General features: G+C 39.1%; 1 protein-coding gene across 3 annotated transcripts in view; it reads right to left on the bottom strand.

Moving 5' to 3' along the window:
* ERCC6 (ERCC excision repair 6, chromatin remodeling factor) overlaps positions 1-13,488 on the bottom strand; it is a 49,519-nt gene extending 36,031 nt beyond the window's left edge. For 2 of the 3 annotated variants that reach the window (XM_082309383.1, XM_082309385.1), the window contains exons 1-6: positions 13,428-13,488; positions 12,818-13,051; positions 11,845-12,278; positions 9,184-9,304; positions 6,647-6,755; positions 4,034-4,760 (exon numbers count right to left, since the gene is read on the bottom strand). In XM_082309383.1, the coding sequence (XP_082165509.1) occupies positions 4,034-4,760; positions 6,647-6,755; positions 9,184-9,304; positions 11,845-12,275 (1,388 nt within the window). In that variant the 5' untranslated portion in view covers positions 12,276-12,278; positions 12,818-13,051; positions 13,428-13,488. Of the gene's footprint in view, positions 1-4,033; positions 4,761-6,646; positions 6,756-9,183; positions 9,305-11,844; positions 12,279-12,817; positions 13,052-13,170; positions 13,354-13,427 lie in introns of those variants that run through there. The other variant, XM_082309384.1, reaches the window with a different exon arrangement.
* Positions 13,489-14,746: the final 1,258 nt, after the last annotated feature.

The raw sequence follows: 14,746 nt of genomic DNA, 5'->3' as shown, positions 1-14,746 counted from the left end.
ACTCAGCGAGTGAGCCAAAATATATCTTCATTTGTGTCTTGGCTTTGTCATTTTAAAGAGCAGTTAGGATGCTCTAAGAAAGTATCTTTCAGGAAAGGTAATACTTAATCCTTTTTTAATTTATAATTCTGAAACATCAAGAGATTCAGTGACTCAAATACTTCAAAGAGAGCTAGTACATGAAAACTTATCTAATTTGAGAAAAACAACTTATTTTTAAGCGGTTTTTATTTTTTGGTTTTATTCTTTGTATCAACTGCTTTGTGCGCTGATAGCCACAACTTCCAGCTACTCAGCTGCTTGGATATCACTTGGGAGACATGGAAGAAGCAGCTTTCCTAGCCTTGCCTCTGAGCACTTGACAGCAACTGAAGAACTCAAACAACTGTACTCCACAAACTATACAGAATACACAACAAAACACAGATACGGCACTTATCTCTCATAACATGACAAGTAATTCCTTCCTTAAAACAGCAGGCAGATAGATACTGACAACTGCTATGGGAATAGTGACCATAAGACTGCTAATGTTTTGTTTTGTTTTGACTCCAAGCTATTATCTTATGCAGATACTGTATTAGTGATGTCAATAATGTAACACATTAATTACGTATATTATAAGCAGCAAAAATTACTTGGTTATACTTATGCTTTGCATTTTAATACATGCAAAGGAAAATTTTGAATATGCAAAAAAAAAAACTTGATAAGTTTCCACATCTGCAAAGTCTTAAGAATAATTTTGAACGTTTCTAGACCAAGATGGTCACTGTTGAGTATAACAAAATATACATCGATAACATACTTGTTGGTGGGGATCAAGTCTCCGAGACCTTCAGCACCATCCTAGAGACCGATTACCTAATCCTCTGGGTTCAGCTGGTAACAGCCAGTATGAACAACAGTTGGGAATGATGATATGCTACTTTTTACTGAACCTTAAACTTTTAGCTGCTTGACAGTATCCTACTTATTTACCTTACTCTCCATAACCCTGATGTTCCTTGCCACTGTTCATTATTCTTGCAAACTATGATTCACATTAGACATTAACCTTTCCAGAACACAAGATTTTTCCCCTGCGTGGCTGCACAGCAACATCGCTCCACCAACAGTAAGTAGAGAAAGGTAAGACCCATGCAAGGGAAAAGGACTGAAATTACTGAGAGCATGAGCTGAATTCTGTATAGCTAACTTTTACTTTTTCACATGCCACTGATTACATCTTGCTTTGAGTGACAAGGCCAACCACTGCAAGTAGCCTTTAGATGGAAAGAAAAGAGCTGGGTGCTCTCCTGCCTGCCCTGTTTACTGCAGATAACACCAGCTCCTATTCTGAAAACAGTCTCTTGTTCAGAGATGCTTTGCAGTCCCGCAGTTAGCTAATTATCATGCTTTAACAACATCATCGTAGTTTCCCCTTGACACAGACCAATCTCTTCAAGTCCCATCTCTGAGAAGTTTTAATGTTAAGGAAACTAATTTTCAATCTTTAAGAGTGTAGGACTGTATTCGGCACCAAGCACAAGACTAGATGTTCAGAAGACTAAAGTAATCCTAAAGGATTTTCCCCTGCCTCTCTCAGGGGTAAAATATACCATAATCTCACCCATTTGTTTGCATTCAAAAGTAAAACTGACATGAAACAGGACATAAATGTAAGCAAATGACAGCATTTCTACAGCATTCTTAATATGTTTCTTAATTCACTACATTTTATTTTCTCATGGCACTTCCCATAATGAAGATTACCTGGGGGTGTCAGCATAAAAACGTCAATGTGGACAGCTGCAGCTTAACAGCCACAATAACTGTAGCTATGAAATTTTTAAGAGATGTAGTGTTTTGGTAGCAATTACAGTTATTGATATTTCTAAAATTCATTTAGGCTTTTATTGTAACTTTAGTAACCAAAAGAAATGTAGTCTATGATATGACTTTGCTAAGGATAAATTGTCACAATCTTAACGTTATTAAAAAGTGTGTTTGAATGAATTTAAACTGTGAGTCATATTAAAACTTTCAATCAAAATAAATTACTCTTGATGAAAACACTGAATTAAAAATGATTTAATATTGGTCTAATTTAAATGTGAAGAGTACAGTTTTATTCAATAAAACAGTAAATATTTTACAAATTAAGTACAATTAATTTTTGTTAATGCATCCAATAAAAAACATATTTCTTTTTGACCCTTTGGACATTGTTCACATTAGCCTCTTGCTGCAATCTTCTATTCAAGAGCAATAAACTATGCTTTAATTTTGAAAAGCAGCATCCTGGGATTGCAAACCTATTGCCTCATATCAGTTCCTGATCTGCCTTTGTAACCTCGGATGTGAAAGTGAAGTTGGGCACTTCCTACCTTTGTTACCAGTAATTCTACAACTGTGAGTATCTCTGCTATCAGAAGATACCCCTTCCTCCACAGTAGCTCAGGCTTTCACCACAAGAAGAGATGGTGTTTATACCTCTACGTCTTGACCCCTTCTCTGATACAACTTCATTTAAATCCGTAAAATTTTATATTTACATATAAGTGTAAAATTTGAGTTTCCCAAGCATTAACCAAGTTCCTATGCTAGGCCTTATCACTACATCAATCGCCTTTCACTGACAGCATATATTCTTCTTTTCACTCTAGAGCAGCTGTTTTCAAGTTGGAATCCATGATTTTCTAGAGGACTATAAAACTACTTGGACATTCACTAAAGGTAATTAATTAAAAATAAGCATGCTATCATCAGGCTGAAGTTCATTATATGAAGCTCAACCCTTACACTAGAAAAGGGACAACATGCCAGTGGTCAGAGAACAATTAAAACAAACCAACCATTTTAGTGATCTTGATCTTTTGACTGCCAGTACGTGCAGAAATGTCTCTTAACTTCACTGGCATGCCTAGTTAGCATTATAACAACTTAAACTACATGTCACTTCATTGCCCCTTCAAAATGTTTTGCAGGCACTTGTGAAAATGGAAACATTGCTCGTCTTATCCTTAGAAGCTCAACAGCTATGCTATCAGTAGAGAAAACAACTCAACAGCACACTGTAGCTACAGAGATATCATCAACACACAGGTTATACAAATTTCATAAATCACAGAATAGCACAAGGTGTTTCAGCTGCCATTTTCAAAAATGCCATGTTCTTAGCTGTATTTCCTCACCTAACATACTAGATTCTCCTTAGAAACCTTACTCAGTTTACAACCTTAGGTCATCACAGCGACAGAAAACACCACTGCTACCACCATTGTCACTATCTCTTCAGATAAGGATGTTTTTACCCTCACTCTCATCAAGAACAAAGAGAGGAAAATCACTGTCAAACAGAGCAACTCTTTTTAGACTTGACTAAACAGCAGTATAAATGTCCAGTCTTCATTACTTGTGTCTTCTAATATAAGTTATGCAAGAGATATTATGTGCTAATAATAAAATAATATAGATATTGTCCTTTCCAGTGTAAACATTTTACAAGTTTAAATTCAAAAGGTCCTTTTAATATTCATTTTCAAATAAACCTGTTAGCCTACAAATTATATGCAATTGCCTCAGATTTCAGTAAACTAACAGATTCTACAAAAACAGTATGTAACTATATTTTATTCAAATGATTTCTTCTTGACTAGCAGTTAATTATTTAAAGCCAAAACCTAAGCATCTCACCCCATCCCAAACCAAAGATTTCTCTCTCAGTGGAAAAGTGAAGAGAGGAGGGCATTGTCTGCCAAGTAATACATTGTTTTATATATACTTGATTTTGGGCACATTCACAGTTCTGCAAACAATCAACACACACTGACACACAAATAGCTTATTACTGAAGGACCTATACAATCAGAAAAATCTAACAGCAAAGTCCTTGTAATTAAGAGGTATGTCTGATTCCTCTTGGAAGGCTATGATCATTCTGACTGCCTCGTTTTCCTTACTTCAATTCCTAGCAGTGTATTACAGACATAGCCCTTTGCATGTTCAACATAATTTTTTAATGTTACTAATAAAAATGTCTAGGACTAACCTTAGTCTCTGTTTATAATAATCTTCATCTCCATCATCTCTCCATCTCTTTACTTTGCGCTTCCCCAGTGTATGCTCTTCTTCCTCAGAGCTTGGAAAGAAGTCAGCATCACCTTCAGCTTCTTTAAAATCTCTCTTAACCAAGTTTTTTCTTTTTCTTGACACATTCCTGAGTTCATAATCAGAATCATTCTCAGCATGGGAAGATGCCTGCTCTTCCTCCTCTTCTGCTGCTTCTGGATCAAAGAGCTCCTCATCAGGTACATACTCAGACTCTCCACTATCATCCTCCTGTTCACGCCTGAACTTCTTGGCCTCAAGATACTTCTTTTCTTTTGGAATCTCTGCCTTTGATTGAATCTGAAGGGCATGCTTCTGAAGTTTTCTCATGTGTTTTTTTAAGCGCTTATCTGTTTTTGACAGGGCTTTACCCCTTTTTTCCTTTGTAGTAGATGTGGGAGCTACGCACTGAATGTTTTTGGCCTGTGCTTTCTTCTTTGCTCCTTTGTGAAGGCATAACTTCTTTCTTTCAGATGCCAGCTTAGCTTGGTCTGCTAAGTACTTCTCAAAATCAGATGTTTCATTTAGCATTAACCGTCGTGTCTTCCTCTCTGGCTTCTGAGGTATTTTAGTTCCAAACGGAGTCATCTGGCCAGTACGAATAAGCTCTTCCCACTCTGTTTCCTGAACAGGCATAAGCATACTGCCAAGACACGATGGACCAGGTTCTACAACAAGAATCAGAACATGCATCATGCCTTTAACACCTTCTGAATAACTCAAACACAGGAACAAGGGTGTTTTGGTCTCGTCCTGCCCACCCCCCCCGCCGGCTTTATATGCATTCAGTTCAGTTTTTATATACAAATTAAAAGTACAAATTATTGTCACACATAATACTTGAAGTTCAAAAAAGACAAGACACAACAAAACAGAAGGCCAAAAAAGTCAGACTATAACTTTTACTTCAAATTACTTCTCAAACTTTATATAGGAAACATTACACATACTATCAAAATGCAAATACTTCTGAAACAACACACAGCAGCAAGAACTACCATAAAATTACAGTCCTCCATGGCACATGAACTCTAATGTGCTCCCTATGTTGTCAGTTCAACCTGTGTCACCATGTTCAGTGCAAGAAACCACTGCATTCCCATATGCAGCAACATCATCCATTTCTATTTTATTATTGATTTTTCAGTCCTACTTATAAGCTTGAAATTTGACATTGCCATTACCATACCAGGACAGACACAAATCTTACAAAACACATAAAAGACTGTCTTCCCACATGCTTCAAAAAAAGAAAACATTTTCCTACTCTACAATACTAATATTAGGATTATGACTTTAAAATTCAGATTGGCTGACTGAGCATTTCAATTAAACTGCATACACAATTACTACACATATTAACACAAACTATAATTGGTGTTTGAAACCAAAGAGAGGGAAAAGCTCTTGAATTCAGGAAGCTGAAGGGGAATTCCAGCCTGAAATCTATTATTAGGGTCCAAAATTTCAAACTAGCTGTACCAGAATTGCCACCACGGCATGCTACTCTATACAGTCCCATTTAAAGCACTGTATTTATCACCAAAACATGTTTAACACGTAACAATGATGCATCAGGCATGAAACTCCTCCATCTCCACCCCCTCAGTTTCTCTAACTACTGGAACTGCTGAACTCCATTTCTTCTGTTTTGGGCTCTGTTCTCTTCCTAGCTCCATTTCATCACACTGAGTTTTACTGCATGAACCCATTCAAAAAAAAAAAAAAAAAAAAAAAAAAAAAAGAAAGGATTAAAGATGCTTTTCTACTAAGAAAAGTTTACTGAGGCTTTGACTCCCTGTAAGTTTTGTTGAATCAGGAGAGCTCTGTGAAATCTGGAATCCACTCCAGCCACATCTGCAATGGACAAATAGCACAAAGAGTTTACACCTCTGCAAACAATGTAACACAAAGATGATGTGCAGACGTCAATGGGGTCCAAACTTGCCCTGTAGAATACTGCAAATTAGTGATTGTGGCCAAGATACAGCCAAGCTGGAGTTACAAAATCCAAGCTCAGTTTGAAGACAGCAGTGAGAAAGAACACCTAGTGAAACACAGAGAACAAATATCCTGCTTTGGAAGAAGCCTTATTTTTATTTTTTTTTTAAAATCACAGTGCAGCCTGAAAGAGAGAAGCACTTCCCCCTTCCACTTCTAGTGATACTTCCCAACAGTAAGAAAAAACAATTTTGTTAACGCTGACTGATAGCATCCAGCATATAAAATGTAATTCAATCATGATGTTAGTCATCTTTATCAAATTAGCTGTGAAAAACGTTAGGATTTCCAATTTATTAAGCCCAACACTCTAATGTGCCTCAGCCATCCCTACTGAGCTGAACACGGATTAACATCCATTTTTTAAAACTTCCCACGTGAATATGCCAAGATCTGCAATTCTGCAGGTGCAGAGAATAAGTGTTCTTAACTCTCTCTTTGAAAGCAAACCACTGAAATTTATTTCCTTATTGGCAAAGATCTTGCAAACTAGCTTCAAACAAAAAAAGGCATTACATCAAAGTAGAACAGAACTTTCAGCCTTCTCCCATACCTTCATCTTCCTCGAACTCAATCTCGTTTACTTTATCAAGAATCTCTGTTCCACCAAGAATTGCTTGGAGACGCTTTTGTTTTGCTTTGATCTTCTTTAGCTGTTGCTCCTTGAATGACAAGTAGATAGATACACAATTTAATTTTTAATCTGGCTCATAAACTTGCTATCCTTTTAAAAAAGGCTCAAATTACTACATTTGCAGTATTTTCCACCAGAATCTCATATTCAAATGTTCACAGCATTGCATTTGAAACACAAAAGTGTCACCACAGTATCTGCAGGGCTCCAACCCACAGAACACACACAATTTCATGTGTACGACCATCTTACAATATGCATACAGTAAGATCAGATTGTTTATACACACAAGTTTCACGTGCACATTATGCATTTTTATGTACCTCTTTTGAGGTCATTTTATGAATGTGTTGATTCTAGTGAAGGAAGCCCACAAGTGGATTAGTGAGATGCACAGAGAACACCAGAAGACTTGTTCATGACTTGCAAGATTAGGTTAATGGTTAATAAGCCACGAAAAACAGCTACAAGATTTAATGAGATTTATTTATCATCCCAGAAGTTTTGGAATGTTTTGTTAGAAAGAAACTGGAATTGTACATCAGTTCACCATCCTAATATATGTTTGCACACAGTTAGTTTAGGAGTGGCCACAGCTAATTTAGCAGCAAAAACTACAAGTGAAATGACTTTAAAAAAATAAGTGAAAAAAATCAACATTACAGATGCTGTAACAAGTATAGTTCATTACTGCTATGAAAATAATTCATAGCTAGCTCTTCTGTTACACCTTTTATCCGACTGTAGTATCCTCAACTGTATATTTACTGATGATGTTGTGATTCTTTGGTGTTGCTAACTTTCATTTATGAAACAAGAAATTCCAACCAGTAAAACAAAGACATAGGCAATGTAACTTTGAACATTTGTAACTCCATTCTTTGGAAAGATTTCCTTACCTAGAGAGGCACATACTTCAGTAAAAATCAAGTTCATGGCAAAATGAACCAATTTTTTTTTTTTTTTTTGTGAAGAATGGCTCACTACCCTGCCCACGTTGTCATGTAGCATTTTTCAAACCACAAAGGGTAAGTATATCCATGCACGGTACAATATATTATCTCCTGTGCATGCATGATTATCCTAGCTACCAGAGTACTTTATATCATAAAACACTCCCTGTATGACAGCTCTAAGGAAATAGCTGTCTTGTACCAGTCATTAATTTCACATTTGTCTCAATAACAGAAGAATTCGGTCTTCTTTAACTTTTTTTTTTTTTTTTTAAATAAAACAAAAGGAAGAGTACTAAAAGGCACTTCTCCATGCAAAAAGTAGCTCAAGACCAGCTTTAAATACACTGCCTGCCTCCAAAACACTCTTGAGGTTACTAACCACTTTTACAGATTATAGTTTTCATACAGGGATTTATTCTTACACTTAAAGGACTGTTAGAGATGGCTAACAATGAACTCACAATGAGGTTTGAACTTCCTCCGCAACTAACACTTGCATAAACTACTTCAAGTAATATCAAAACAAGCAAAATACAGTGTCCGATTACATGATCACTTTTCAGCGGTAAGTCTGGTTTAATGCATTTCTTCCTACTACTTCCAGCTACTTGCTCCTAGTCCTGTGCCACTGTTCAGTACTGTCCCCCTCACTCTCTCTCTTAATTGGCCAAATTGGGAGCACAGTGTTATCCAAGTTGCTGAGATGATCAAGGTTAAAAAACAAACAACTGAATGAGTCAGTGGCAAATGGCCTGAGACTGGGAAGAAGTGTCTGAGGGCAAAGAACAGTAAGTTTTTCAGTCAGGTTTATCATTATTAGGATGAATTTCCATCAGATGGTGAGCTGATCAAAGCTCTACATTCCTGACCAGAAGAAGTTTCCCTTTTCTCAAATCTCCTTCTTCGTATTCACAGCTGTATAGGTCTATTGCTTACATTACCCTGATGCATGCTAGATTGCCCTACAAGCTCCTTTAATTTACTCCTCTGGCAGAAAAAAGCTGGAGCAGTTTCTGCCAAATCAATGAGTTAAAATGGCTCACAAAAAGGAATGATGTGTACTGGTACAAGAAACATACAGGCAATGAAAGAGAATGAAGGAAAGGAAGGTAGGGAATGAAGACCAGGAGAGCTGAGATTTAAGTAATCTATTGAATCATGCCCTAACAATGCTTTGCTAATTCTCCAAATACTACTGGTAGGGATTTAATTAAATTAATGCAAATCAGTCTTCCAAGCTGGTCCTGGAACTTCAGTTTTACAGCTTGTTTTGAAACTTATAATAATTAAAAAAAAAAAAAATCAGCTCTCACTTTCACATCTTTAAATTAGTTATATACATTTTTTGGTAGAAAATTAAACCATTTAAAAGGGAAGGAACAGCAATTGTAGACTGACTCTGAACTATGTAATTAAACAAGAATTATATCACATAATCCAAACCTTAAGCCAAAGTACAAGCTAAGTATTGTCAGCAGGAAATTAATGTAATCCAATCACCTTGTTATATTTTTGCCGTTTTACAGAATCTAGTTTTCTGTTTATATCTTTGTTGTCAGCAGCTCGAGGTGAAAGTTGCTCAATAATTTTATTTACTTGTTTCAGAGATGTTGTACATGATCTGAAAAAACAAGAAGATTGCAATATACTAGTCAACTCTAGAAAGAAAAACAGCACATTCTTGATTCAGACAATTTAGAAATTTCAGGAGATTTATGGTAAGATTTAAAAAGGTCTAAAGGTAATTTCCTAAATAAGCATTTTATATTTAAACAACACTGGAAATACTAAACACTTTAAAAAGTTGTACATCGTAAAATATTTTTAAACAAAATTTTGCTAATACTAAAATTCCAAAGGCAAGGAAACTGAACAAACCACTGCAATATTAGTACTCAAAAGTTACAAGTCTGATGATGATAATAAGCAAGCAATAGTGGTTGCTTTTATTATTCAAGGTAAACAAAATGCAAACCAAAATCTAAATGGGAAATCCCATGTTTCCATTTTCTAAAACTATTTTAATAGTTTGATGCCAATATATAAGGAAGCCTATTTCTTTTACCTTTACAATGTCTCCTTTACAGAAAGAATAGATTACAAGACACAAATACAGTTTCAGGAAGACAGACTAGCTCAAAGAATTAACAGCATATCAACATTAAACTTTCCTTAGTCATGCACTACCATTTTTCATGTTTCCATATACAATATGAAATTCAGGTTGAACCACGTACTATAACCTAATATCATCTGTTTGTGCTGTGGAATTTGTTTGCAAGAAAGGAGGCAGTGTCCCACCATCAGAAGCAACAAATCTAGGTTTCTTGATTCCAATAGCAGAATATTTCATAAGGATACACAAATTAGCATCTCAAAGCATTATGAAAAATGTCAAAGAAAACTCTTTGCAACACCTGCAAAGCAGCCATTATTCCCCTCATGTGCAAAGAAAAGCACTACATAAGGCTCCTCAATTGTTAGGGAGGAAGTTGTTGGGCCACAATTCTCTCCAGCTCCAATCTGGATTCTACCACTATTCTCCTAGGAGGCGTATTCTACCAGCTCCCCAGCTGTCACTGCCATCTTCACTTCTCCATTCTCTTTCAACACTTTTGAACCATCCCATCCCCTTTCTCAGACTTCTGTTTTGTTGCTTTGAAGTCTTCCACGTCTCCTACCTTTTGGCTCTTGCTTCCCTGGCCCTAGGGTCTCTTCACACATACCGCTACTGTCCTCTTCCACAAAGCTTTATTTAACAGGACTGCACGACTTAAACAGGATTTAACTTCAACCATTTTTTATGCTCCTTCTTCTGCTTAAATTTGTGTGTATATTGTAGACTTATGCAACTTCTACCATGAACTCTGTGCCAACTACTCAAAAACCACTTCTTTTTTACCTCTAGTCATGCATTCACCATGTTGCAGGACTTAAACCAACTCTATCATGCTGTACTCATGCATCTTTAATTTGTTAGTCCCTCTGCTCAACAAGCCAGCTATATCTCTGCTAATTTTCTCCAAAATCAACTTTCAGACTTGCACATTACAGCATATACAGACAAGGTTCTACAGGTCTGCATAAAACATTTGCATCCCCCTCATGTAAATCTCATTTTACAACTTTAAGTAGAAAGTGAAAATAGAGACTAAGAAAAACCATAGGATGCTTCTTGAAGAAAAACAAGAAAACATCAACTAATTGACAGTGCCATGCACCACTCTTTCAATAACTACATAATCTAACTGCAATTGTTACACTGCTCCATTCTTCCTCTGAGTGACCATCTTACTCATGTCCTTCTGCTACATAACATCTGAAATTAGGTTCCAGTTTTGCAAACTTACTTAATTTCACATCTCCACACCCAAACTGGAAAATTAATGAAGTGCATAAAATTAAGCATATGCATAACAACAGAGCTATGTGACAGTTCCCATAGGTAATGGAGGCCTACAGCAGTCTTGAGCATTAAAAAACCAACTTTAATGCAACACATTAAAGTTGCACAGGTAGAATTATTTACCTGCAGTAGTTCACACAGTAACTCCACAATGAGACTAGAAACAGAAAGGGAGATCTAAGACCAAAGCTCAAAAGATTAGTGGCTCCTATTCCTCAAAGTCTTGTACTATCAATAGACCATGTTAATTGAGCATTTGACTTTTTTAAGGTGTTTTAAGTACTTCATATAAGCACTTGAGATAAGGTTATTTTCATTGTAGTACACTTATGATATGGAGTCATTCAAGTTACAGAAACCACATACCCAGAAGCAGATAACCCCATGAAGCATACAGAAATGAAGAAGTGGCACTTTTTCTAACCATAACTTTGAATAATAGAATATAATGCAGTTTTCTGCCACTGAGAAAACAGACATGCACCTTGGTAAGGTAGGAGACAAAGCAGAAAAAGGAGATTGCTGTCCTCTACTGCCTTGATGCATGACTGAATTAGTCAAATAAGAGCAATGAAGCATTGCTCTGGCGTGAAAAATATTTTCTCGTTTTTTAAAACGTGGGTGACTCAGAAGAGTACATGTGATCTAGTGCTTTCAAAACATCTTTTCATCTTCAAACTTTTAAAACCATGAGACACTGAGCCTCATTAGATAGTCAGTAACAGAAAGGAACAGTAAGATAGGACACAATTTACCTTAAGTCATCCAGCACTGACCGATATTCTTTCTCCGCATCAGCTATTTTTGTTGCTTTATTAGCTTCATTAATTGCATTATCTACTTGCTGAAGAACTCCTTGCTCCAATACATCCTGGTCATAGACATCAACTCCTAAACCTTTGAGCTCAGCAGCCTGTGCACTATATGAGATGGACTGAATCTGCTGCCTGTTGATCTGCAAAAGGGGTTGTCCTCTTCTGGGCACCTCCAAAGGAACAGCCATGGAAGTGGATGACTGGCTGGCAGAGCTCGGAACTCTAATACTATCACCCAGGTCACTGTTACAAATGCCATTTTCTTGTTCAATTCCCAATTCCTCAGCATTATACAGGCAATTATTGCTTGAAGTAGTAACAGGGTCTTGTTCTTGGATACTGCCTGGCGGTTGGCTGTTGTCTGTTGGCATCCTCTGCTCAAAGGCAAAAAAGAAGAACCACGTCATCACGCGAACGTTCACACACACACAGTTCCTCATGAAGATTGTGCCCAAACAAAAGTAAGCAAAACAATGAGCATGTTTCTTTACGAGAAAGTCTTGTTTCAAAACACCTAGTAGTCTACTGCTCCATGAGTCCTCCCCCCAAAGGCTTCTCCCACTATCGAAAGGAAAAAGCAGCCAAAACTTCTTAAAGACAAATCTATGGAATACTCCTGGAAGACGCTGATATCAAAACAAATAAAACAACCTATAAAAATTACTCTCCTTGCCAGAGAGTGAACTCAATCTTCTGTGCAAATGGTCATGCTCCACAAGACTATGACATAACAAAAACATACGCAACTTAACATATCCCAAACCAAAAAATACAAGTTTTTGAAACAGGGTGAGATGTGCCAGTGGAAGCACTAATAAGAACAGCTGGCTATAGGCTTCAGTTTGACAATTCAGCTTTGAAGTAGAACACAAAGCATCTTAGTTGATAGGAAATTAACACTGGACTGACTTACCAAGGCAAGCCTGAAGCTGGTATTGTTTGGAGGTTTCAGGGTGAGAGTGTCTTCTGAAAGGATGTACTTTTTATCAACTTCGGGGAGAAACAAGTGTTATTAACTTGCAGGAAGACACTAATAGGGCAGGTGGCCTTCATCAGCAACCTCTCCTAGCATGGCAGCCCATGCATCTCAGTCGCAGCTCACAGTTTTCTTCCATCAGCTCCGAAGATGCAGGCAAGGGGTTTGGCCCTGCGTTCAAGCAACAGTTACCACGACAACCCCGCGCACCGGCCAGTTCCCCTCCAGGGACCCCGGGCCCCATCCACCCCCCCGCCTACACCGGTCCCCAGGTTCCCGTGCTTCACCACCTCTCTCTGCGAGCACGCCCGGGGCCGGGACAGGACCGCCGGCCGAAGGCTGTCCCTCGCGGCTGGCGACAAGGATGGAAGGCCGGGATGGAAACGCGAGGGGCTTCGTGGGACGCCACCTCCCCACGGCCTCTGCCAGAGCCGGGCAGGCCGCGGCCCCGGACGGCGGGCGGGAGAGGCCGCTGGCGGCCCCTGCGCGGAGGCGGCGGAGGCGCGGGGGCGGCGCACGGCACCCCCGCTCCCGGCGCGGGACTCACCTCGCTGCTCGGCAGCCGGGACGCCTCAGCGCCACGGCGCATGCGCGGCGCACGGCACCAGCGCACTGCCACTCACCGCTCGCGTATGCGTCACTTCCTCAACGTCGGCGTCCGTCACAGTTGCGCATGCGTCGCGTTGCAGAGGGTGGGGAGGGAACTTCGCGCCAGGCTGTGGCGAGGTGCCCGGCGGTGGCGTGAGCAGCCGGGGCCGGCGGTCCCCCAGGCCGCTGGCCTTCACCGCCAGGCTGCCTCGTCCGTGCGGTTTCACCTGACAGTGCATGGGCTCGGCTTGGGCCGCTTGCGCACAGGCCCACAGGCGGCCTGGGGCCGGCCGCCCTGCAGGGGATGGGTGCTTGTGGCAGAAGTGCCTGTAGTCCAGAGCCGCAGTGGAGCTGCTTACAGGGAGCACTTCAAAAGTTCAGTTTCCACCCTTGACATACCCTAACGTCAGCTGATGGTCCTTTGAAAGGCTGGGGAAAGGAAGCGTGATCTAGTGGATGCAAAATTAGCTCAGGACTCGAAAAACAAACATGCAAATAGTGTAATTTGATTGCATCAAGGTTTGTCCAAAGGAAAAAAAGAAGGATGCTACACAGCTTGGGATTTAGCAGCAGGATTGCTTATAGGCTGAGTAAGCAATTGGCAAGATGAGCAGTCATAAGGGCTACTGTCCTCCTGCCTGCTGGGCTCTCTAGCAGCAGTTTCTTCTGTTTTCTGCATTCCTTTCTATTGTCCCCCTAATTCTCTGGTAGTGACAAAAGCAGAAAGCTAGGTTTTCTCCAGGGTTCCTTTCGCTTTCTCTACCTTCTTTCCCCTTTTTTCTAGCTCCCCATTCCAGTGGCATGAGAGTCCTGGACTCGGCTCCTCCTCTTTTGGGCAGCAGAACTGAATTTATTGGCTAACAGCCTTGGGCCAGCTGTGAGAGGGTAAATACATAGCAGAATACATATGGAAATGTTTTCCTAATTAAATACCGAGGCAGATAGAGTTTAACTGTTGACTTCAGGGGACAATTCGTGATTCAGTTTGACCACAGAGTTGCTTTCTTCAACTGCTTTTTAGTTGTCCTGCTCTATGTGTTCTTAATGTCATCTTTTTGCAGTGAAATGTCTTGAAACAAGATGCAGATTTAAAAAAAATGTATTATTATTTTGTAAATTATTCAGGGCTGGAGACAAGGCATATATAAGTAAGTGACAGTCATGATGCCTTATTCTTCTGACACTTAATTTCAACAAAATGCTAGAGGCCAAGAGGGAAAGAAAGCTTGTCCAGTAATGATAATACATTTGTAGTGCACTTTGATCCAAAGAAATCCC

Source organism: Platalea leucorodia (assembly GCF_965183815.1).
Source record: "Platalea leucorodia genome assembly, chromosome: 4".
NCBI classification, from domain to species: Eukaryota; Metazoa; Chordata; class Aves; order Pelecaniformes; family Threskiornithidae; genus Platalea; species Platalea leucorodia.
Note: the sequence above shows the minus strand (reverse complement) of the source record. Positions and strands in the feature narration are given on the sequence as shown.